Genomic DNA, 27,510 nt, shown 5'->3' on the forward strand with positions numbered 1-27,510 from the left:
GAAGAACGTTGGTAATCCCCACAACTCCTACACAAACAAAACCACCGAGACATTTCTCAAAATATCTTCTTTTGTACGTCAGGGTAGTGTTGTCACGATACTGGAATTTCTAACTTCGATTCAATACCTAAAAAAATATCGATATTCGATACCATTTTCGATACCACGGGGAATAAACTGCCATAGCAATAAGGCCCTAATAAGCAATAGCAATATAGGCCTTTTTAATTTTTATTTGAAGTTAAATTGAACAAGACTAGACAATGAGGTATATATTTTTACATTATTTATTAATTGTTAATCTAATGTTAATTTTACGAATACATTTACTATTTAAAATCAAAGTTGTATTTGTCAGTATTAATGGACCAGACCCTGTTGAAAAAACCAGCCTATGCTGGTTTGGTATGTTTTGATGCTGGTTTGTGCTGGTTTAAACTGTTCATGTGCTGGTTTAAGATGGTCATATGCTGATTTAAGATGGTTCTTAGCTGGTTTAAGATCAAACCAGCATCGATCAAAACATACCTTACCCAGCATATGCTGTTTTTTTCAACAGGGGAGCTTACATAAATAGTTGTATTTTTTAACTAACATTTAAAAGAGATTAATAAATACTTGAACAAATGTATTGCTCATTCATTGTTCGTTAATGTTAGTTAATAGCCTACATTTTTATTTGGCTAAATTGGCTTTTATTCACATAGGCCCATACTGTAATCATTGATCAGCGCACATATAGACAGAAACGCAAACTTAAACGCAAGAACTGTTGCAGAGACTCCGCACTGGACATCTTTCTAACATTAACAACTTTTAACCGGAGCGAATGAGACGAGTGGATGAAATCATTGAACAGCGCACACACATAGAGCGCTATGGTAAACACGGAAGTGCAAACGTGTATCACACGCGAGAACTGTTGCGGAGACTTTACTCGCACCAGCATTACTTCAAACATCAAATTAACCGGAGCGAACGAGACGAGTGGATGAAATCATTGATGAGCGCACATAAAGACAGAAACGCGTGCATTAAACATGAGAACTGTTGCGGAGACTCTGTACTAACATAAACAACATATAACCAGGGCGAATGAAACGAGTGGATAAAATTATTGATCAGCGCACATACATGGATCGCTATGGTAAACACGGGAAGCGTAACGAGAGTGCACCACGCCAGATGTGTTACTGAGACTGGCCATCTTTTCTAACATAAACACGATTTAACTGCCCCAAACGAGTCAAGTCTGTGAGAGGAGGCGGGGCTCTGTTGTTATGCGTTCACGTGCAGAGTGTGTTAACTCACTGTCGGAAAAGAGAAAGAGAGCGGGAACGCGCAGCTGATATCGATACGTGGGACATGGGTATTGGAACCGTTTCAGATTCTTCAATATCGATACTTATCGAAATATCGATATTTTTGACAACACTACGTCAGGGTGAATTTGAAATTCGTTCCACTTTTTGTCATGCTGTGACATAAACGTTTCGCGTACGGTTTCGGCCCATGGCCAGTAAAATGTTCACATACTGACCCTCGCAGCTTCGTTTGTCCGCAGCCAGCTCGTAACCAGGGTCACAGGCGCACTTGTAACTGCCGAGCGTGTTGACACAACGCTGCTCACAGCGACCATTGTCAGGCCTGGAGCACTCATCCATTTCTGCAACAAGAGACAAAAGAATCAGTCTAGAATGCGGTACACTTAACAGAGCAGCAATGTGTTGTCTTGTTTAACTGTGAAACCAACATTTGTAAAACCACTATGAATACACTGTATATGAGAAACTACTGTATATGTATTATAAAGCATATTATTATTTGGTCTGGATCGTCTAATAATGAATACCTGGGATTTTTTTGCATACATTATACTAACAAAGACAGCAAAGTTCTCACCTTTGAAGAAATTGGCAGCAAACCCAGCCTTGTTTACAGAACCGTCGGACACAAATTTCATCCAGAGTTGGTTGGAGCTGGATTTAATATCATCAGGTTTATCATAACCACAAAATCTGCCCAGCAAGGGGCTGCTTTCCGAGTTCCCATCCCGAACTTCCAGGTAATCGTACGCGCAGTTGTCGTGCCTCTCGATCTGTGATCGAAATAACAGAAGATGAAAAATGTCTTTATTTGATGCGTAACATACTGTTAAAATTACCCTGAAATGAACTATGACAGGGATTTCATAAGACAAGTCTTTATTGATCGGGGAGGATAATTCTAACTCGGGCTGTGTGAAGGTCTTTCTTTTTTACCTGCAAATATTTTACTAAAACATTTTAAATATGTAAAAAGAGCACACAAAGACTTTCGTAAACACCTGATTGAAGATGCTAATGAGTTTTACATCAATTATTTTTGATAAAGGATTTCAAACGTTCGAAATTATTCAAGACAAAAATCAAGAATTATTCATGATGTTTAATTTAAAATCACCAGCAAAATCATTATATAGTAAACATCAAATGTATCGCAAAGCATTAATAAAAATGCATGCATGGTGCATTCAAATACTAAACATCATTTCACGCTGTTCCCTTTTCATTTACAAAAAACAGCAAGCTTTGTGTTTATTTACACCAGCTGGTAAGAGACATGAGCCGATTTAAACCAAACTCGAAGCCAGTTCAATGACACATGGGCATCAGCCAGACAAATACTAAACTAAGCTTTGATGTCTCCACGATAATTTTCTTCAGTCATGAACTATTTATTTTTGCCTTTATACCAGCTTCTCTCAAGCACTGACAATAAAACAAGGTTTATAAGGCATTAATTACACTTATAATAACAGTAATAACGTAATAAGTAATATTATAATAACAGTATTGAGTAATAACGAGGTAACTAATTTACCTCAAAAGACTGGAAGGTGAGGCCTACGTGGTAGCCCTGAGCCACGGTTATCTTCCACACGCACACTTTGTTGGGTCTGTAGTCATCTGGGTAATTTGGAGACTGAATTTGACCGTTGTCTTTTTTTACCTCCCCGCCGCAAATAGCTGCGAGAAAAAATGATGCCATCGTCAAAATCATAATCAGGAGGAAAAAAACTATTTTTGTAATACGGTAGAAAAATAAACAACAGAAGGATACTGAGCATGAAAACAGTGATGACGTAAGGGCATAAAAAGTATACTTCTATTACCACAGACATAACTGGAAAGAGAGGTGTTTACCTAATGGAAACCGTCTGTGATTCATATGTCTGGATGTAGGTTTGTAGGACAAAACAACTCTCAAAACGAATGCATTTGACATTGTTTCTGTTGTTAAGCTATTTCAATTTTTCCAAGGCTCTGCATTCACCTCACCTCTAAACAGTGACCCCAAAATGTGCGGTTTGGTACATTTCTCACTGGCTGCATCCCATTTACATATTGTGTGTTTGTGTTTTACAGCATTGTAGGATGCCCTAATACTAGTGTAATGCCTCATCACAATACACGCTAACAAGTATGTACTTCGCCATCACCAGCCAAGCATTAGTACGAGCCATGTTTTGAGTATTGAGCTAATACTTTCAAACTGAAACAAGGACAGAAAAGGGTACAAAACAGCACTAAATTGCTTCCTTAATGCTTTCTTTAAATGTCAGTTAAAATATCAAATAGTGCATTTATTTTAGATTTGTTTGAATTCTTCCAGTACCTTCGTAAACGGCAGAGAAGCCCTTGCCCACCCAGTTACTGCTACTGCGAAACTCAATCCACAGCCGACTGTCTGTCGAAATGATCGGCTCGGGTAATTTATCCCCGCAGAATCGACCTGCACGTACAGTCACAAACAAACGATTCATTAACAAGCTTCATTTTCCGCATCTTTCATCCTTTTGTAAATGTCAGAGGTTCATTTCAAACCTTTCAATGGTGCCTTTCTCCAATATCCGTCTCTGATCTCCACGTGATCATACCAGCACAAATGACTCCGGTATAAATCCATAGACGTAAAATTTAGAATGATCTTAAAAAATGAACAACACAAAAACGAACAATGATTACATGTCTGTGTGCCAAACGATAGGTTAACCAGCCCTTACAGAAAAGACACACGAAATTCACATGTGCAAAAAACACGTGTGATCACATGTGAAATGTTTGTTTTTGGAACATTTTGGTGTGAATTCCATGCGAATTCCCACGTGAAACCCATGGGATAACATGTAAAAACCCATGGGATAACATATGCGACATGTCTCCACATGTGATCACATGTTCTTCACGTCACCACATGTTGCACATGTCATCCCATGGGTTTTTACATGTTATCCCATGGGTTTCACATGGGAATTCACATGGAATTCACACCAAAATGTTCCAAAAACACACATTTCACATGTGATCACACGTGTTTTTTTGCACATGTTAAACACATGTTGTATACATGTGATCACATGCAAAAAACATGTAAAAAAACATGTGAAATTCATGTGTCTTTTCTGTAAGGGAGTGTATGCCGTTTTGAATCCCACGTCCTATCTAAACGTAACGCCAACATCCATTTCAACAAAGTGAATTTCACCTTTTCTCCAGGTGTGACGGAGATTCTCCAGATGCAATGCATGTATGCTGAATAGCCATTGGGAAAGCCAGGTGAAGATAAGTTCCCACTGCTCTCCTGTAAACTGTCTCCACATCCTAAGAGAGAAAGAAAACAAAGAAAGCATTAATACGTATCAACATTTTTGTATTAGTACTGTATGCTTCCTGTATATAAAAAAATGCTGTGGGTCAAAGAGGACAAAGACAAACGCAAGCTCTCTTTCACAGCGTACGGCTTGAGCACGTTCATGTCATAAACCAATATTACGCTCCTGCCTATTATTTACAATGAATCGATTTAAAATTCAATATAAATGCAAACTTATTTATAGGTTGATGAGTTAAATAGAAAAGAAACAATGGGTAGCATACTGGATTAAAGGTGCTGACTATTTAAAGGCTGTGCTCGTCACTGGATGATACAATTTGATAAAACGGAAAGTATAATGTACTATTTATAATTATAATCAAAATCTATTGTCCGCAGGTAATTCAACAAGGTCTTATAGAGGAGCTGCAGACAGGATTTTACCCCACAATATGTTACAGAGTCTTCCTCTAAAATTGCTCAGATATTTGTCTACTAGAAAACCTCTTTCTACTAGACATTATCCACCAGTCAGTGTATCTGCTTGATTGCATGTAAAATTGGAGTATAGCAACAGCAGAGACACTTAACGGCAAGTGTGGAGTTGGTTCAGTGTTTGAAACCATCAACAAGCGGCTTGGCAAGCCACAGCAAGAGACAGACGCCACGAGGAACGCTGTGCAAATATCTGCAACACTTCCACCTTTTTTTCCACCATGTGATTTTCTGCATTTTACGCTGTGCAGCCACATCATCCACCCACGCTGACTGCATAGATACAGCATCATGTGACACGTCTTCATTCTGTAAACAACTTATAATATTTCTCCCGAATTTCAAATAAAAATATTGTTTCTATTTGCATTTATTTGCAGAAAATGAAAACTGGAGAAACAGGTCAAAATAACAGAAAAGACGCTCTGTATGTTTTTAGACCGCAAATACTGCACAGAAAACAAGTTCATATTAACTTTTAGGCAATACAACAATAATATTTGTACATGTATTTAGGAAAAGATCAAAAATGACTTTTTTATGTGATAACCTGGATTTTTATCACAGTCTTTCACATTGCTGCTGGATGAGGTTTGATTTTGTTGAAATTCAATGGACACTAGACTGGAATGGACACAATACATCTAGAAGTGCTGATTATTAAATAAAAATCTGGAATGGTCTCTTAAATTCTTTCCGTATATTATATAACATTTTGTATAATTATATGTACCATTTCATATAATTATAATATTCCCCGAAAGAAAGACATTTCTAGAGGTGGAGTAATTTATTACATTTTGAAGATAATGTAGTATTTCATTGAAATAACATGCAACTGATGAATCACCAGAAATGTCATTTACATAAACGTTTAATCATCTATATAAATGCATAATAATTTTCCAAATAATTTAAAATGACCAGTCTATAAAATGTCCATATGGAAAAACAAGTGTGCCTAAATGTATTTATTTACACATTGTATCTCAAATGTGCACATAAACAAACGCAAACACTGTCTAAGACAGAATGTGTCATTAAGTGCATGCAAGAAACTATATTATGCACTCATAGAGAGAGTTTTATAACAAAGCCAGTACGGCCAAAGTGTGAAAAATTGTATTATACTCATAACCTCTGATTAATTTTTCATAATCAAAATGAAATTATTTAATTGCCCTCAATATGACCATCTTTTTTTATTTAAATCCATATTTCTTTGGTAACTTACATGCATCTAATCTCACAAAATTATAAAAGACACCCCCAAGAACATGCACTGACTAGGAAAATACTGGCAGTTTCATGCTGACTTTAATTTTTCTCATTCCTGTAACAGTGCTATGATGTGTTTGCACATTGCTGTAAGGTTTACACACATTCACTGTCTGGTGGTATGTGTTTGAAGTTCACTTGGTAAATGTCTTGACCCCCTTGTACTCCATTCACTTGCTGTGTCCTAGAAAGCAACTCCCTTTTTATCTGGAAAAGAAGACAAATGGCAAACTTCCTGTGCTTGGCCAGTGTTTACTGTGTCTTTCCTCAGCCTGGGAGTCACGGAGACCGTCGCCAGGATACCGTACCACATCAATCGTGGATGCTTTGCTATTTCCAGACAAGGCGAACTACATTTGAGAACCCTTGATTTGTTCCACCAGAGTACTTTGCAATGTAGGGAAACCTTGCTATGGGTCGCCAAAATGAGCGTTGCACGATAAGCTGTTCCAACATGAATCACTGCGCTTACTTTTGGAGAAGTTTGCATAATGGTGCTGCCCAGACCTAATAGCTCGTGAAGAGAACGTGCTAATAATTTTCACATCTTCTATTCTTTTTGAAACTGACAGGAGGTCTTCCTTTAAAATTTGCATGAAAAGACCTTGAAGTGACATTTATGAAAAGTGTAAAATGTTGTACTTCTGTGCATTTGTTACGTTTGAGTAACTTACTTAAGATCGTTTGGTTATCTTACTTGGACACTTGTAAAGTTTGCGTGCCTGTGTGATGTCTCCTTTGCTTAATCTGGTCCTTTGACCGATTGGTGGCCGAACTCCATTCACATCATATCGTGGCAAAATGGTATCCAAAAATATCCCTCTGTAACACAAGGCGAATACAAAAAAGATATAGTTAGAAACCAGTGATACAAAAGATTAAAATATAGCATAACCCACTAATTTGACTACATTCATTTTTTTCCCCGAAATCCCATGGGGCACATAAGACCCGTGGCTTTTCACTGTCATTTTGATGGTCCCTCGGTAGTTCTGAAGAGTTTTGAGGAGAGTAAATGTTGGGTATATTGAGAAAGCTTTGCTTAGGTTTCAATATAGAAATGAACATTGCACACAGCTAGAAAGATTATGCGTCTCATTGGATTTGGTCAAGAGTGGCATATTTGCTAACGCATTACTGCGTGTTAAAGTTAAGCATACAAAAACTAAAACATTACTTCAAAACGTATTATTCTGTCATCAATTATTCATCCTTGTATGTGACACAAAAGAAAAACACGAAAGAAGATATTTGGAGAAATGTCTCCGTGGATTTTTGTCCGTACAAAAGGTGTCAATGGGGTTCAAATGTTGTTTGGTATCAACATTCTTCAAAATTTCTTCTTTTTGTGTTTTGCAGAAGAAAGTTATAGGGATCGTTCACACAGAACACATCTTGCTCCTAAAAAGGCAGGACATTGCGTTAAGGAATGTTTTTAAAAAGCACAGAAAACAGAAATCGCCGCGTCAACTTGAGACTGTAAACAAAAGCTCTCAATGTGTGTTTAGCGCGCGTTTACATATAAAAACTATGGAAAAGTTCTGTGTGAACCGGTCTATACAGGTTTGGAATGACATGAGGATGAGGAAGATTTGTCCTCTTTGGGTGAACTATTTCCAAATTGGTCCAAATGTCCTTGAATGTTATCATGAATGCAGGAGTGACTCAGTAGTGTTTCCTCTACAAATACGATGTGGCCACAAATATCCTTGAGCACCTGAGTGATTGATCGGTTCACCAAACTTTTCCAAAACTGTTTATACTTGTATTTACCACTTTTATTTTTGACCAGACCACCCAAGATTAATATTACTAACAGGTGTTTACAGGGACTGATTGTCACAAGGATACGGTACAGCACAAAGACTGTGTATCACAGAAATGTGAAATTTACCGGACCAAAGAAACGTGAGCAGAATATTTCGGATTATAACCTGCAAGTTGAAGGCTGCACTGTTACTCCAACAAATACAGTTAAAGACCTCGGCGTTATATTAGACAGCAACCTGTCATTTAAAAATCACATCTCAAATGTCACAAAAACAGCCTTCTTCCACCTTAGAAATGTTGCCAAATTGCGAAATATTTTATGTGTTGCTGATGCAGAGAAGCTTATTCATGCATTTGTGACCTCAAGACTTGATTACTGTAATGCACTGCTTAGTGGTTGTGCTGCAACATCAATAAACAAACTACAGTTAGTTCAGAATGCAGCTGCCAGAGTTCTAACCAGGTCCAGAAAATACGATCACATAACCCCAATGTTATCAACCCTTCACTGGTTACCCATTAAGTATCGTATTGACTTTAAAGTTCTTTTAATTACTTATAAAGCCTTAAACGGTTTAGCCCCTACCTACATAACAGAGCTACCACACTACAACCCATCACGCTCTCTAAGATCTCAAAACTCCAGACTTTTGATAACACCTAAAATAACTAAATCCACCAAAGGGGGTAGAGCTTTCTCATACGTAGCACCTAAACTCTGGAATAGCCTTCCCGATACTATTCGAGGGTCAGACACACTCTCCCAATTTAAATGTAGATTAAAGAGACATCTTTTCAGCCAAGCATTCACTACATAGCTAATGAACAGCAGCTACGCTAATTATTCTCTTTCTGCCCTCGCCAGGGAGAGATTCCGCCAGGCCCAGATGAACGTCATACGCCCATCCCCAATTTGAGATTACGCCAGCTACATCTGAAAATCCCGTGCCAGCCTCCTGCGAGAGCCTGCGGATTGACTGACCATCCCAGCTCCATCCAAGGCAATTCCATCACCACCCAAGAGAAAAGCGACCATCTGACCGGCCCAGCTCAAACAATTCCATCCCAACCGAGAGCAAAGACGGACTACCTGTCACATTAATGCTAAATTTACAATACTTGGTATTTAATGCTAAACTTACATCACATGACAGCAGTTTGAAGTTATGGCTGCACTCAGTGACTTTGATTGGAGGTTGCTGGGTGGGTGTTTGTAGGGAATGGGGGGGCTTGTTGGTTGTGGTTCGGGGCGTTTCATTTGTTGGGACTGTGTGGGTCTGGTCTGGTTTGGTCTTGTTTTGTGGTCGATGTCGGACAACAGAGGAATAAAGTTAATTATGCCATTACTATTTTTCCCTGGTTGTTCCTCTGTTGTCTGTTGTTGATCGCGGAATGGGACCGGGTTGGACCTGCACGGTTTCGGCGGGTGGGGCTTCCTGGGTCGTGGCTCGTGGGCTCTCCGTGTTCTTCGTTGACGTTTGCTCGGTGGCTTTGGTCGGGGTCACTGAGTGCAGCTATGACACGTCAGAGGAGATCTGGCCCTCCCGGCTGAGCCTGGTTTCTCCCGAGGTTTTTTTTTTCTCCATTATTCATCATTGGAGTTTGGGTTCCTCACCACAGCAGTGCAGTGTTGGCTTGCTCATCGGGAGACTGCATTTATTTATTTATTCATTTATTTATTAGATATTATTTATTATAATGATCTTGCTTGGTCTATAAACACCATGCACTGTGCTGTGTTTTACCTTTCTGTGTTTTTCTTATTTTCTCCTGTAAAGCTGCTTTGGAACAATGCACATTGTGAAAAGCGCTATATAAATAAAATTGAATTGAATTGAAAATAAATGTTGGAATGAATAGAATATTATATATGCATACAGTATGTGACCCTGGACCACAAATCCAGTCATAAGGGTAAATTTTTTTTAATTGGTTGAAAGCAGAATAAATAAACTTTCCATTGATGTATGGTTTATCAGGATAGGACAATATTTGCCTTTTTCATAATCTGAAATCTGAGGGCGCCCAAAAAAAGTTGTCCAACAGAGGTGCTGTAGCAGGTCGCTGCTAAGAAGAAACAGGTTTGTTTTAACACTCTCTATTGGATTACCACTGTCATTACGTTGTGATGAATTTAATATCTTAATATCCTAATGATTTTTGTCTTAAAAGAAAAATGGATAATTTTGACCCACACAATGTATTGTCGGCTATTGCTCTAAATAGATATCTGTGCTACTTAAGACTGGTTTTGTGGTCCAACGTCACATATGTCATTAGATGACACACTGGTCTGTTTACAGTCACTTACACAACAGTCACTTACTTTTTCTGATGCATATCATGCACAAAAATACAGAAGCTTTCTCAAAATCAAATTTGATTGTTTTATTCAATCAGGATGCTCAGGTTTTTAGTCCACTAAGAATCAAATGTTAGTGACGTTAACTTACAGATGTCATTTTTCAGAAGAAGCTTTTAATGCTCAGAGCTTGCAGCTCATGAGATTTGATGGATTTCACTGTTCCATTTCATTAAAGTATCTACTTAGTCTCACATATTTATCCTAAAATTGCTTAGAAGAAACTGAAAACAGAGACAATTATTCAAATAAGTGAAAAATGAATGTAGATGGTTGGAGTAAAATATCTCGATTTGTATAAATTTGATGAGAAATGTTTGAGTTCATATTGAAATCTCTAGTATTATTGACTTTTAATTGCAGACTTGGCAAATCTGAGCTCAGTCTGAGACATTCATGAGCTCTCTTCTAAAACTATTGGAGACAGAATTCTGGGTCTTTTTCTCAGGAGAAATACCTGAGATACCCGTTTCCATTTGCTCTCTATTGATGTCTAGCAGAAATAATTAAAATCTGAACTATGATTTTACTTTCTTCTTGGCACAGTATTATTTATTAGCAGCTTTGATTTGGATCTGTTCACTGGTCAACTCAAAAATCTTTCCTAGGACCTTGAATTCAACATCTACACACCGTGGATTGTACACTTGATGTACCGGTCCAGGCCTACAGCATCCTTAAAACTCAATAGTGACATCATGAGAACATGTGGTTCAATCCATTACTATAAACCAAAGAAATGTTGTGTAAATATGGAATGAATTTGGCTTCAGTTGCCTTAGCTTTGCAACAAATCTCATTCTCTAGTTCTACCGACTGTGACCAAAAAAACCCCAAACGTTTACATAGTGCCACAAAGAATGATTCAGTATCAAAAACCTGTCTCTTTTCTCACCCTTCTTTTCATACTTTGACACTTTTTGCTAGTTTATCGTCTTGCTTTTCTCTCAGTGGTGCCCAGTGAGGGTCTGCTCATTTGTTTGTTCCCATGGGAACCTTCCAGTCAACAGCAGGCATGTTCAAATAGGGAAGGATGGCCTTTTCAGCTTAACTACAAGCTTTATGTGAAAGAAGTCTTTCAGAAACTAACATTGTATTTTTTTAATAATAATAATAATGAAGGAAAATTTAAAATATGGTATTGCAGTAATTACCATGGAGAGCAATTACAAAAAAAAACCCTAAGCATCATCTTATTAAAATGTCCCAACAATTTACAGAGACAAAGAGTTTAAGCTAAAAAAATGTTTTGGATTGGTGCATACAAATTTGATTATCCTTAAATAAATTTCAATTTTATTTGGAGGAGAAATACACCAGTGTTTTCATGAGATTTACTCTTGTTGTCAATCTGTGTGTATAGAGGCGAACAGTCGCTGTGTGGGTGAGCGCTAGCACTCGGCTTGGTGTCATCTCACACTAAAGACATACTGCTAGCTCTTTATTTGCTTTTGGCTTGAATCGCCAGTACCATCGAGAAGAAAAACCTCCTTGACCAGGGTGGGTAGAATGGGGCTCAGGAAACAAAAGAGAGGCGTCGGAAAACATGCTCCACACAAAAAGGCAGGAGAACCTACTCGCTTCTAAGAGAGAAAAGTTTCGAAAAAAACTTGAAGGAAGGCCATTACAACCTCCCAATACAAGTGCAATCACATAGCCCTTCTTCCCACGGAGATTTACAGTACGAACGCTTTCCAAACACAGCGGGCATGATGGGAAATAAAACAACAGGACAGTTGTGCAAATACAGCAGCCAAAAACAATACAGGGACTGTTATGAGCCCATCCTTTGGTTTTTGGCATAAGAGAGGAAAAGTGGAATTTGTAGGGGAGGAATTTATGATAAACTCCCGTAACCCACAGGTCTTGATCATACAGTCTCTGGTAATCACTTAAGAATTATGGGTGGCTGTGAAATGATGTGCGAGGATGCCCTGGATGACCTCTCACTGTGCTCATCTGTTCTGTGCTATACTTAGCTCCGGGGGTTGAGTTTTCCAGCACACTCCCAAAAGATGTTTTTTAAGAAACCAGTCCCTGAAATGACCTTACATAAAAACAGAACCATCAACCCTCATGCAAATACTTTACACAGAATAGCAAGTGAGGTCAGGCAGTAATGGTAAAGCTGCATGCAATCCGTAACGTTTGCCTCTATATCGACGTCTCTGTTTAAAACACATTCCTTTACGTACTTTTCTTTACGCGTGTTGAAGTCAAATGAAGTCAAACTGTCATTTCCCACAAAATCTGATCCGACAGGTCAAATTAAAAATAAATGATAAACAATAACTATCATTTTACAAAACATATATCTTTTGGTTCATAACTGATTTTTGTTTATTTCAACCCAAAAGTTAGCCATTGCAGCTTTAAAAGAAATATAACCCAATGTCTAGAAATATATAGTTATAAACAACATATATAAAATACTAGAGATGCACTGATACTAAATTTTTCCACCGACACAGATTATTCTATATTTATATATATTAATACGTTAACTATAATGTTATATAAATATAATATTTGTAACAAAAAATGCCATGCGAAGTTATTCTTAGGTGATAACTGTAACATATAAAGAGTTTTGATGAGGGCTGTGAATAGAACAAATAGAATAATGAAATAGAAAATGAATGTTTAAATTGCAATTTTATCAGACAGTGATTATATCATTATATCACTCAGTCTTAATAGCATCATCATGTTTGTCCCTAAATTTATAATCAAAAGCCTCATTTCAAGAATTCTTAGCGATTAATCTTGTTTGTGAATTAAACTATAGACAGGCACCACCAAGGCATGATAAGTCTGATAGCTCTTATGTGACAGTTCTACCGTGTCTATCAGAAAAAAATTATCATTTAGATTTCCCTTGTGGCATCAATAAAGTCTTTCTTTTTCTACATTTTTCAATGTATGTCTTAAAAAGACAGCCTTACATGGCTCGATGAAACAAAACTCGAGGAGGTATCACAGGCAGTGCAGATTCAGATCAACTGACAGTACAGTATAACAAGAGAAATATTACAAAGACATCAAATCAAATCTCCCAAAAAAGCTATTCTATTACAGAGTAAAAAAAACAAGAACACTGTTCAATAGCAAAACTAGTGGAGAGTTTGTGAAAAGTTCGTGTACAGTCACGTGACAGCTGTCGTTACATTGCTGTGATTGGCTTAAATGCCTGCCAATGTGTTTATTCCCGCCTCTCATGTTCACAATCAATCAGCAAATCCAAAACAAAGTTGATCCAAAATGAAGCTTAAAAGATGACCTGAGAGCAGTGTTAATTTCGTTGACGAAAACTATGACGAAAAGTATTCGTTAACGACATGTTTTCACTGACGAAAACGAGACGATAACTAAATAAAAATGAATGCATGATAACGAAAACTGTAATAAAATATACTGACATTTTCGTCAACTAATAAAAACGAGACGAAAATATTCTTGTCCCACCTGGCGGACATCAGTTTGCGCGCATGTGCTTATCTCATATAAACGGTAGAGAGAAGTCTCTGGGAGAAGGGGAAGCACACACATATATTCTGTGTCTCCACGCGGGTTACAAAGCGTCTTATTTTCCTTCACGATCGCCGGTAAAACGCCGCAAACTTGAAGCGCGACTGCAGGTGAGTCACCCCGAAACACATTATGAAGGAAGCTCAAAGGTTTTTATATGCCTATGTTAACTTATCTGCTAACACGAGCTGCTGCATAACGTGAAATACAACATAAAGTCAGCAAAAAGAAACCAGCGCTGTCCTCTACTGATTATAGAAGTGATGAAGTGAGTCAAACTGTATATTCGAACCAAGTATGTAACATGTTTGCATGATTAAAGAAATGTAATACAATTTATATGTCTCTTTGAAAGCTATTTCTCATTCATTGCTGTCTCAAGCAAACACAGTGCTGCGCTTTCTTCAAAGAGGCATGCCATGAGCCAATAGCCTTTGAGTGTGAGCCGTGTCAGAGCGTTTCATTGGTTGAATGAACTGAATGAATACGCCCTACTTAACGAGTCAATTGAGTCAAATGGGATTGAATGAACTGGAACATGTCGTTCATGGTCTAATGTTCCAACAATGCAAATCTAGTTACTGAACTTTTCTGAAAAATAAAGGTAATGACCTGGTTTAATTTCATTTTAAGGTGAAGTAAATTATGTCAAAACAGTTGAATCTTTGTATGGAACATTTAATTACTCCAAGTAAATGATTTAAACCATTTAGATTTTAGTAGACTAAATATAATGTATATTTATTCGACTAAAATGTTTTTCATATTTCGTCGACTAAAACTAGACTAAAACTAAAATGATGGGGTTGACTAAAATGTGACTAAAACTAAATTGCATTTTCGTCAAAAGACTATGACTAAAACTAAATCAAAATTTGCTGTCAAAATTAACACTGCCTGAGAGTGAATTGTACTTCAGTGATCACTTTTGAACCTGAACAAGCTGTGTATGAAAAAGTCAATAATAAACCAAACCTACAAGAGCCTTTTACTGTATTATAGTCTATGTGGTGGACTTCTGAAATAAGGTATAATCAAGACATTCTCTCTCTTCCTAGAATCCTGCAGCCATGAACAAATAGTAATTTGTTCGAAAAAAAAAGGTTGAGATACAGAGGCCAGAGGAGAACTGAAGGAGAACAAAAGCTGAGGAAACAGATGGTTCTCATATACGCAGTGCAGAGCTGAATTCGCTTGTGTTTCGACTCATGTAACCTTCACTCTGGGCGAATGCTGGCTGTAGGCTGTCAAACTGTTCTGGATAATATTCGATAAACACGTGAAATAAGGAAACCATTCTTATATCCCATCAGCAGAAAGTCCCATAAGCTTACTTCACTTAGCTAAGGACTATTCAAGACTTCCTCTTCCTCTCAGACTAAAGCTGCATCTTAAATCACAAGCTACACACATACACCGTAAGGTTAAAACAGTATCTCAAAGATGTCAAATGTCTGTTTTAAGGTGTACATCAGGCTTGCAGAGCGATTCCTTGTGCAACAGAAGTACCTGCTTGCGATGGTACTTTAACATTTTAAAATGAAATACTTAAGCGTAGTTACACTGGACCCAAAAATATATTTGGTCACCAAAGCCACACTTAAAAAGAAATAAATGATATTACATTACATAACACAGTGATCTTCACGCAAATGATTCTAGACCTGATCTAATATTGTTTGACTACCACAGTGCGTGTCAAAATACTTTATAATACATTTCATTCATTTGTTTTTGTGTAATGTATTTCTTGAAAAGTGTATTTTATCTAAACAGATGTCACTTGGTTGGTTCACTGGCCAACATGACATGCTCTACGTGTGGTTTACAGATGTCATAAACAGAAACAAACTGTTTTCATGTGTGGATGGGACAAAAGGTCAGTCGGTCCACTGGGGCACATTGACACAGGTACAAAGATAAAACATCAGCTGTGCTTAACCCAAATGAAAAACACGACTTTCATTTTAAGTTAAAGTCATTACCATATATTACTGCATCAAAGCTGGTCTGTGTCATATACAAAGAGAAGTGTATCCGTGCCACGGCATACAGAACAGTAACTGAATCTGAATTGTAACTGAATGCAAATTTAATTTGGAATAAATATGAACTGGATGGATTTCAGTGCTTCTCTCTTAATGACACTTACTAGCACACTAGGGAATTAAAAGGGAGAATAGAATGTCCTTGTGGAACTTGTGCTAGGTACATTAAGTTCTGCATGTGCTGTGCTGACACTTTACAATACCTCAAGTAAAAAAATGTAGGATGGTTGGATTTGCAGTTCATTGGAACCTTTTTCAGAAGGTTTCAGAGCAGGACAAAAATTAAAGTCATTTTTCAGAGCTAACATATCCCAAAGATACCACTTTAGCATTAACAGCATTACTGCATTAACAATTGGCAAGATTAAATAGCCCCTTGGCTACATGCTAGCAATATGTCTTGCTTAGGTGACATCAGCTATAAAAAAGGGGTTATTTGTGAAGACAACCACGAACGTAAGGAAAACTGGGTAAAAATTATGTAGACTTTAAAGTCCCAGTGAAATTAAAAATTAAATAGCCTATTTTTTCATGAAATATTGCCGTGTTTATTGTAAATAGTTTATCAATGTGGGCCATTTTCTTTTTCAAATTTGTGTGCCCTAATAAAAATAATCTTTAGTTAAAATCTGAAAATGCACTTCCTTCCTGTAATGACTATCCATCTTAAATGATGTATGTTAGACGGCTTGGGCGGAGCATCCGTTAGCTCCTCCCCTTCAACTGTCAGTCTGCTGCCAGTTCCATTTCAAAATGCAACGGCTGTTTTTATACATCCAATCAAATCGCAGAGAAAGACAAAAGCCACGGCCATTACTTTTCTCATTAGAAATTCCATATCTGTAAATAAATAGCTGATCAGTAGTGTACATTAATAAATAAATAGCTGCTTTCTGTTGAGTTCCTTCCTGCTCTTATGGCACACGATTCTTCATCGCATGTTATACCAAAAAACAAAAACGTTTGGCTTCATAATTTTATTAAAATGTATTGTGGAATGTGTCTGGACACATACCACGAATGAAAGGATGTTCCTCTACCTAGAAGCAGGAAATATAGTGAAGGTAAATCTGGTAGCAGCTGTTCAAAGCTGAATAAAGCTTAATCCCTAAACTCAAGCCAGGCCATATTGGCCCCATCACATGGTATTGCCACAGAAACCATGAGGAGAAACATGAAGTCGAGTATAAATTCAGTTTACAAAGAGATGAGATCATGTAACAGATCTGAAATTATATGATCTTGGGCTTTCTCATTCTTTCTCTGACTCGCTCAGATTGCTGAAGTACTGATCGGCGTGTGAGAAGCACAAAAGCTGTCTTGTGAAAGCTCAGCAGAAGGAGAGATGCTCAGATAACCATGCACATCTCACAAGTGCTGATGCCACAGTAAAGGGTCACCCTGATACAGCGGAAAAAGCCACGTGTTTGTGCCAGAGAGATTTGACTGTTACAGAATTATACAAGATAAAAGTTATTTCAAGTTGCACAAAAAACTAATGAAGACACATACGTTGTTACATAACAACAATGAATGTGTTTACTGTGTTGTGCATGGCAACAGCCTAGCAAGTGAGACCATCCTTAATCTCAATGTATATATATGGTCCAATGCCATTTTTACCTGTTCATCACTCACAAGGCAAAAATAATCACTTAGGAAAGTTAATAAATAGTAAAGGGGTGTATACTCAGGGGAAACGATATATAAAAATGAGACATAGAGACCTGTTGGAGGGCGGGTTCTCACCTGGAAAACGTGTTTCTAGCATAGTGCATGATACTGTCAAAGTCATAGACCTCTCCGAGTGAGTCCACCTCACCAGGCTCCATCTTCAAAAAGTTGTACTCTTGTCCTGTGGGAGGATATCAAGAACGCTTGTGAAAATAAGTGATGTCTGTGTCTCATTTACTACCGTTTTTGCTTTTTTTAGATATTATTATTACAACTTTATATACTTTTCAGATTATTCTGTTATTATTCTGCATGTTCAATACATTTAGAGCAGCACATATGCACTCTGGGAACGTTTCCAAGTATTGATGGGGGGTAAACATAGCATACAAATACTGAAGCGTATATCCTGTCAGTTGGCAATTATTCTGAAAGCCGCTAAAAGTACCGTGCATAAACAAGTAAAAATACATTTGACAAATCTATAATATTTCTTCACTGCATTTTAACCCAATGATTTTTAAAGCTAAAGAATAAATGCCTTCATTTGGTACAAAGATGTGGTGCCACCTAATAAGGATGTAATAACACTATTTCCATAGATATTGTCAGTCCTTATTTCAGGATATCTTGTACATTTGTCTTTGTTCATGGTGGTGCTGCAAAAAGATTTTATGAATTTTCAGCTTCTCAGACAGATCTGTACATGTGCGGCTGGTTGGTTGCCAAAATGACCTGTGGTGAGTTATTTTTGGGTGTACAGTGGGACTTAAAATAACTTCAACCCTTTAGGCACATCTACAGATATATGAATTTTATTGAATTCAATAACAAAATATGAAAACAAGAGCCACAGATAATGCTAGACCTTATCACACATCCAACTATTTTCAATCATTTTAAATGACTTTAAAGGGGTCATATGAAACGGCTGAAACGAATATAATCGTTTGTTTTAGATGTAATGCAATGTGTCTACACGATTTAAGGTTGAAAAACGCTGTATTTTTAATATTTTTTTATGCATGTTTGTATCTCCTCTTTGCCCCGCCTCTCTGAAACACGTGGATTTTTAACAAAGCTCATCGCTCTGAATAGCGAGGTGTGCTATGATTGGCCAGTTAACCAGTGCGCAGTGATTGTTCGAATGCTGTAAGCGTGTGACGGAAATGTAACGCCTCTTACCATATTTGGAACATCAGGTTCCAAAGCAATCGTACTGACAGGTACGCCCACCTTACTTGCGTATACATATGTTAGTCAAATCATACCACGAACTGATGTAGATTTGTGGGGGTGTGGTTACACGAGGCGTTTCAGGCAGGTCTGGGTGAGCATTCGCTTTTAGATAGAATGCATCTTTTGTTCCCACACTTTAATTTTTGCAATTTTACGTGTCTAATACATGCATGGGCAACTTATAACACACCAAAGACAGAAAAACACATAAAGGTGCCATATGACCCCTTTAATGACGGCTGGTGATTTTAAAGGAGCTTTGTATGTCAGTTTATTTCAAGTTCACACAAGTGTCCTAGCAGAGTATCCACATGTGTAGTATCACATTAAATATAGACTCCACTAATAACCGTAAAATTTCTAAATAGACTTTTGTCATTTTGTCTTCAGTCAAAACAGTAAACTGTAAGTATTTAAATGCTTACAAACATTTTGTTTACATAACATGTTGTGAAATGTTACAAAATAAGGTCTGCTTATTATACTGGTCTTACAAAATGTCAAACCAAATAGCATTTATACAGTGTTTAACTGTTATAACTGTTGTACTGTTGTGGCAACTGTACATTTGTCTATTGTGTAACAATTCAATTCTTGAAGAGGAATGGATATGCAGGTGGGATTTGTGCTGAGCTCAGCAACCAAGAATGTGTTTTACAAAATGGGCCACGTTGTTCCAAGCATGTGGTGTAACAGCTGATTATGTTCTCTGAATATTGGCACAAAACTATGTTTTGTGCTTTTTGCCTGAGCTGGCCTCACTTAAACGCATCTGTTCAATCTTCTGCATATTACCATAACAATTTCAGTTTTACAACAATATATGCAGATTCCTCACGCAACATTTGTACGCGAATCTAATAAACGCACGCTATTAAAGCAATGGGTTAAGAAATAAGCCCCAAGAAGCAGTTGCCTAAAAACCTCCTAAGCTGTTATAAAATGCACTTGTAACCCACTGCTTCGCGGGCTTATTGCTTTTATAAAACGGTTATTCCATATGCGCAGCAAGGTTTCATAAAATAAAGTAAATAAAGTGATATTTAGGCAATGTAATGCAGTCAGCAGTTATAAATCGGGGTATTTTATAACTGCTTAGAACTCGGCTCAACCAATCAGAATCAACGAGCAGACGTGACCGTTTCATAATGATCATTTTAGGGTGTGTGAGTTTTTTTAAAATAAATGTGTCCTACCTGGCTGAATGTTATCCCGTATAATACTGACGTGATCGTCTCTGTCGGGCCGTGTGTGCTCGTGCCAGAATCCGATCACGTGACCAAGCTCATGCACCACAATTCCAAACTTGTCACAGTTTTTCCCGATGGATATAGCCTGAGGACCTCCTCCCCTCCGTCCAACATACGAACAGCACCTGTGAAAGTTAGGCACCATCGTTAATAATATACACCATTTTATTGCATTCTTTATTTCATTGTATTGATGACAAAGGCATGGGGTGGTATGGAATGTAAATATTTGCACTGACAGTCTTTTCGCAAACATTTGTTTTTTTTTAAATGTAAGACCCTGTGCTGCATTTTAAGTTCCTATATATCTATTTTATAATTATTTATTCGCTTGACTTGTTTGTTTCTTTTCTGTTTTTACACATTTCCTATTAAAAGAGTAGAGCAGGACATTAGGAAAGGCTTCTTTTATTTTATAAACAGACAGTAGCTTTGAGTTTACTTCACAGCCACAAACCATGATTTGCCACTTCCCACCTGGCAGGTGGTTTTAGGTAGAGGAACATATTTACTATTGAGAGAATTTGACGAAAAACGGTGTATCTCAGTAAGTCTTCAGCATTTTGGTCTGTTTTCCCAGAAGAGAAAGACAGTAGAAGCATATCTGCTAAACGGTTATGTTGGAACACGTTAGCATACAGACGGCTCAAAACTAACAGACACCTAAAAACCTACAAACTCAAAGCCACTAACTCCTATTTTGATTTTAAGGGGTCCTTAATACCACACAAGCACAAAAACACACAAAACGCAATAAAACAATCTCTTTCTGAAAGGTCATGTTATTTGTGAGAGAAAGACTGCTGGCTAACACACATCCACAGCACACACAGAGCACAAACGCACAAACCTACACGCACAGACTGTGTGGGTGCAAAAAAACACTCTTTAATTACTGTGCACCCAGCAGAAATTCTACCTTGAACTTTGCACAGCGTGGACGGGCATCGCCTGAACACACACACTCACACACAGAGGCTCATCAGACCATGGCTCCCCCCATTGGCAACTACCGCTGGCTGCGAAGGGCAAAAAAGCGTAACGTATCATCACCTCGCTAGCCCCAGCTCCACACACACACACACAGTGTTTGCTTGTCCATCATGACCTGCAGTGAGACATAAAGGACGCCTGTACTTTCTAAGAACTAAAAATGACTAAAAAGGCGGCCCAGGATGAAAACAGTCGTTTTCCTTGACTGCTCGACCGCAAAGTCTACTTAAACAAATAGAAAGCAGACTGTCTATGTAACATTTATCTGTCAATGTTACTTTTTCCTTGAAGGGTTAGTTCACCCAAAAATGAATACAATTTCTGTCATCATTTACTCACCCTCAGGTTGTTCCAAACCATTATACATTTTTTTTTGTTCTGCTAAACACAAAGGAAGATATTAGGAAGAATGTCAGAAACAGATCTCATCCCCCATTGACTCCCATAGTATTTATTTGACCTACTACGGCAGTACATGGGGATGAGAACTGTTTGGTTACTGACATTCTTCTAGATATCTTCCTTTGTGCTCAGCAGAACAAAGACATTTATGCAGGTTTGGAACAAGCTGAGGGTGAGTAAATGATGACAGAATTTTCCTTTTTGGGTGAACTGTCCCTTAAAGGACTACATTGTCTCATTATTTACCTTCATGCCATCCCACATGTCCAAATGACTCCACTGAGTTATTAAACATTTTATGAGGAGAAATCCTAGGCTTGTGATAGACAACTATTAAACATGTTGAGCTTATTTAGCACAATGAAAATGTAAACAAACAGATCCAAGCCCTATGTGTCGATAACTTCAAATCTCTTGCCTGTCCCATGACAAACACGCACATGACAAACAAACACAAGAAACATGTCGGATCCCTACAGGAAGATAACATGACAGCAATTTAATATGAAACGATTCACTTGTGTTCAGCTAAAGATAGGACGTCAGACATCTAGGATGGCATGACGGTAAATTATGAGCTTTATTATTTTTGGTATCCAATCCAATCCATGTCTAATAAAATGCCAACTAGAAGGGGAATGTCCCCTACCCCTTTAGTACACAAGTACACAAGTACACATGTTCTGTTATAATTACCTAATCTGCGGTTAGCTTTAAAGGCATTGTTCACCCGAAAAATGACAATTCTGTCATCTCTTACTCACTCTCAAGTTGTTTCAAACCTATACAAATGTCTTTGAAGAAGATATTTTCAAGAATATGGAAACTACACCGTTCTGGGGCATCATTGACTACCATAGTAGATTTTTTCTACTATGGTAGTCAATGGTGCCCCAGAACTGTTTGATTACAAACATTCTTCCAAATATATGTTTTTTTTGTGTTCTTTTGTGTTTGGCAGAACAACAAAATTTATACAGGTTTGAAAGTGATTGTGAGTAAGGGATGACAGAATTTTCATTTTTGGGTGAACTATCCCTTTAAGTGCAGTAATGAATTCTGGGTGAATGGCAAACAAACTATTCTGACTGCCTATACCTCTATATATCTGTGTAATTCGCATGTAAATGTGCTTACGGGTGTAATATCATAACAATTTCCGAATGACATGAAGGATTTACTGCTTAGCTTTAAAACTTTTCTTTTTTTCGGTGGACTGACAATGAAGCTATGTGTGAACAAGTTCAATTAATCTACACAGTACATCAAACTCTGTGTTCACTGTGAAAAACTCCTATTTCAATAGATCAAAAACCGTATTCCTGCAGGGGAAAACAGCTATATGGTGCCAACATTGATTCCAGGGCTCTGATTTGTCAAACAAGCTAGTGGTCTGAACTTCTGACACCCCATGAAAGCATCTACAGGGAGCCTTTGTGAGAGAATAAAACCCATACTTTCAGGTGACAAGTCCCGTGGTGAACATTGTGACAAAGTCGCCTGGTGTTTCCTCAGTGAAGAATAGAGAAATCGGTAGGTCAAGACACGAGGGCCCACACACACACGCAAACCCTTTTATTGGCACACAACGAAGATAACCAGGAGCAGTGGAACAGGACGGATGAAGAGGACAGAAAACCATTTAGGCGATAAATCAGGAAGAGCTTGAAAAAGAAAGGCTGAGTAAAATAAAGAAGAAAAGCACATGCTCCTCGTGAGCAGGAGAGACAGACGTGATTTCTTCCTGAAGGAGTCAAAGACATCCTCCTGCTGTGGAAACATTTAAACATACTACAGACAGACACACAAACTCTGTTTTGACTCTCACGCACACACTTACCCACACGGCCGGTAGGTGAAGACGATGTAGCTCTCCTCTGTTGTTCTCTCAATGAAAGTCACGCAGGTGTTTTTTTCCCAGTGTCTCATAGCCTGTCTGAATATGGCTCTCTGGCTACCTGTACAACACACCCAAACACACGCACACACGCACACACACACACACACACACACACACACACGCACGCACGCACACACACACACACACACACACACACACACACACACAAAGTCCAGTTTATTGTACAGGTGAGTAAAAGGCATTAATTGATAGGACTATTAAAAAGAATATGTTGTGAAAAAAAAATTCAGACAAAATCTGGTAGGTCTATTTTAAATTAATTGCCATACTTTTTGGCAAAATCACAGCCAATCCGAATGTCACAGCCAAAATATAATGTTACATATTGCTGCTGTCCTTCTGAAACTTTGAATCTCCATATTTCGTGATTTTTATTACAAATCATTTTCATTAGTCACCCTTTATGCTTGTTACTGGGTTTTACAAATATCTAACCAATTAAGTATTAAAAAGTGCTTTTCAACTTTGACAATACAGTACAGGGTTTTTCCTGGCTCAAAATGAGGCGGAGGTGGTGCCATCCTGATCTTGTACACACACACACACACACACACACACACACACACACACACACGTAGTCCTACTGTACCTTTAAGTGGCTCAACCAAAGTGACTTCGAGTTTGACATATTAAAAGTTCTAATAAAATTAGATAAAAATGACAATTATTAAGTTATATAAAACATTACTTTTATTCAACCAAACAGAAATGTTTTTTTTATCAAATAAAGCTTTTTATCATTTCAACTAACTTTTTATCCCACAATAGCCAACTGAATTAACCAGTCTGTCTAAATGAGCAAAGCTCATTCACATCTTGCATTCTCTGTGGTTCACCTGATTCAAGGATCTCTTATATTCGCTACTGACTGAAAAGTTCAATAGTTTAAATGAATCGGTTCAAATGAGTCATTCGTGTGCGAGTCGTTCTGAACGCAATGTGCGTTCATACTGGCGAACTCGCTGTGTACAGTATACGCTGATTCAACGATCCAACTGCACAGCTAAAGACATTACAATGATGTACGTCATGTTAATTTAATAAATTTCAAGAAATGAAACGTACTTGGATACAAAACAAACAGCAGTGAAACACAGGCTGGCTCTTGTTCTGCATCTCTTTTTAGCGCCTCAGTGTGCTGATCACGAAACAGCGCCTCCACTGTGGCGTAATGTCGCAACTGCAGTTACAAATGACAGTCTGTTAAATGCACGCAGCATTTCTTGTGAAGACTCGCAACATAATTTTGGCGAGAGCCTGAGGCGGCACGACATTTGACGGAGGCGGCCGCCTCCAATTTCTCTATGCAGGAAAAACCCTGCAGTATGTAATCATATAAAAAGTACAGTGTTTTTTTCCATTTCCTGAAAAACAGCCAATTTGCACATACAAGGTTTCAGAAGGACAGCGACGATATTTAGCTTTGTGAAGCAAGATTTTGGATTAATGAGCTTTTGTTGTAGGCGGGGCTACCCACTGCCAACATAATCTACCAGCTTCACTGATAAAGGGATTTTTTGGTAACACTTTAGTATAGGGACCAATTCTCACTATTAACTAGTTGCTTATTAGATGCCTATTTTTAGCATATTGGCTGTTTATTAGTACTTATAAAGCACATATTCAACATGACCATATTCTACTTCCCTAATCCTACCCAATTCCTAAACCTAACAACTACCTTACTAACTTTTAATAAACAACAAATTAGTAGTTTAAACTGAGGCAAAAGTCATAGTTAATGGTTTATTAATACCGAGAATTGGACCTTAAAACAAAGTGTGACCATTATTTTTTATTTGCTCATTTAAGAACATCTTATTTTATTAAAATGATATGAAATGCCAACTTAATGGCAGAATATGTCATTTTTGCCGCTAGAGGTCGCAGAATATAACAAAGGCGTAGCTTGATAACAAAGGCTTTGCGATACTTTTGCCAAACCTTCTGAGCAGCGCCGCATGAAGTCGAACACATCTATGATTTCTAAAAGCTGGGATAACACAGATGTTGACAGGCACCCATTTTCATGCAATGAAAAGGGGAATACAATTTTTAATTTCTCCGGATTCAAACATTGTTAAAAATATCTGAGATAATAAAAGCACAAAAGTGAATAAAATATACAGTATAGCGCTGCGCTAGTATTTACATAATGTGTCTTTAAGGTCCTTGTGGAAGGCCTGCAAACCATTTGAAGCGGTGACTATAAGCACAATAAGGCACAGCCTCTCACACCAAGTGAATTCACTTACCACTGAAGTTCCCACTGATGACATAAGGGATGACACCCTCAGGCCACACCCTCTCAGGTCTGGAGGTTGCTGCTCTCTTCCTGCGACGGGACCCCTGATTGGATGCAGTATTGTTTGGACTCGTCTCATTGGATCGTGAACCTATCATTTCCAACATCAAATAAACACTGAGGTTTAATTATGAATACGTTAGATTTACAATTAAGATTGGCTAACTAAACAACACAGACTGGTCCAAAAAACCAGCAACATAGGAATCATTTTATTACTTATTAATTTTCCTGGGATTTAGCTAAACAGACTGGTCTTATCTAAAGCTTGAACCCAAGCCTTGTTTCCATTTATTCATCACCTGCCTATTCTCACAGTAAACTTTCTCTCCTCTCTGTGGTGAGAACATCATTAAAGTAAAGAGGAATTATGGGAGGAATCATGATCGCTTTTCCTTTTCTGTCTTGTGTATTAATTATGAGAAGTTGTGAAAATAGTTTTTGACAGGCTTTTCTCAGCTGGTTTATTAACTTGTGGAATAAATTTCTCTTGCCGCGTTTTCGAGCACCAATTAAGACTGACGCAAAGTTTATTATAAAGCACTTCCATATGTGTGCACACAAAGTCACACATACACACACACACTATGACTTACCAGTCTCCGTGTTATTAAGAATTGTGACCGTTCTCTGAGCTAGATTTACAATGCGGTCCACTTTAAACATGCGCATGTCTTCTTCATCAAGTGCAATGTCTCCTAGAAAGGCAACTGAAAACAACACAAAAAAAGTACAGTTTTAATTTCAAGACAACAATCGTTCATGTAAAGCACAAACAAGGCAGGTCACATGACAAAGGGGCTTGTTAAGATAAAATACACAGCGATACTTGTCTTAGTGAACACTACACACTTAAAAAAAAGGTGATTCAAAAGGTTCTTCGATTTTGGTACCATAAAGAACCTTTGACATCTGAAGAACATTTCTGTTTCACAATAGGTTATTTGTGTCGAAAAAAGTTGAGAAAGAGATGGTTCTTTAAAGAACCTTTGACGGAATGGTTCTTTGTGGAACCAAAAATAATTCTTCTATGGCATCGCTGTGAAGCACCTTCATTTTTAAGAGCGTACTTAACTAATACAGCAAGTCAGTCTATCCACCATTAACTCTTGAAAAATGCTTAATGGCGAATATGTTATTGTGAGTAATTTCGCAATGTTTGTGGCAGATGCCCCCTATGAACACCCCCTATGAAGCTCGCAGGGTCTAGCTAGCTGATAGATGCCTCATATTTTTTTAATGATCATCTGCGATGCCATTTATAGATGGGGTCATCACTCGGCCTGCGATAAATAAATCATGCATCGGTAGAGAAAGCGAGAGAGAAAAAGCTGATTAGTATCACAAATTTAAGTGTGCTACGATAATAAATAAGGAACTTCTAACAATCTACACAAGATGCTGACCTACATGGAAACACATGCAATTCACAAAGTTTAATGAGCTCTTTAGGATTCTTTGTGTCTTTGGCAACTTTGATTGAAGTGAGTAAATCAACCGAACCGTTAAGTGCAATGTGTAAGTGTGCAATGACAGACTAAAGAAATTAGGACTGTCTGGAACACAACGCATTAAGAGCGACCATATTTGGCACGTCTAGCATTTTCCCC

The 27,510-nt window shown here is 37.8% G+C and overlaps 1 protein-coding gene across 1 annotated transcript in view; it reads right to left on the reverse strand.

Annotated features, from left to right (window-relative positions):
* Positions 1-27,510, reverse strand: part of bmp1a (bone morphogenetic protein 1a) — a 69,500-nt gene that overhangs the window by 19,174 nt on the left and 22,816 nt on the right. Inside the window, exons 2-13 of the mRNA XM_057356121.1 lie at positions 26,497-26,610; positions 25,851-25,991; positions 23,515-23,632; positions 20,226-20,404; positions 17,866-17,971; positions 7,106-7,230; positions 4,528-4,643; positions 3,867-3,969; positions 3,658-3,774; positions 2,863-3,008; positions 1,903-2,098; positions 1,541-1,666 (exon numbers count right to left, since the gene is read on the reverse strand). Of these exons, the coding sequence (XP_057212104.1) occupies positions 1,541-1,666; positions 1,903-2,098; positions 2,863-3,008; positions 3,658-3,774; positions 3,867-3,969; positions 4,528-4,643; positions 7,106-7,230; positions 17,866-17,971; positions 20,226-20,404; positions 23,515-23,632; positions 25,851-25,991; positions 26,497-26,610 (1,587 nt within the window). The remainder of the gene's footprint in view (positions 1-1,540; positions 1,667-1,902; positions 2,099-2,862; positions 3,009-3,657; positions 3,775-3,866; positions 3,970-4,527; positions 4,644-7,105; positions 7,231-17,865; positions 17,972-20,225; positions 20,405-23,514; positions 23,633-25,850; positions 25,992-26,496; positions 26,611-27,510) is intronic.

This window comes from Triplophysa rosa, linkage group LG17 (assembly GCF_024868665.1).
Source record: "Triplophysa rosa linkage group LG17, Trosa_1v2, whole genome shotgun sequence".
NCBI lineage: Eukaryota > Metazoa > Chordata > Actinopteri > Cypriniformes > Nemacheilidae > Triplophysa > Triplophysa rosa.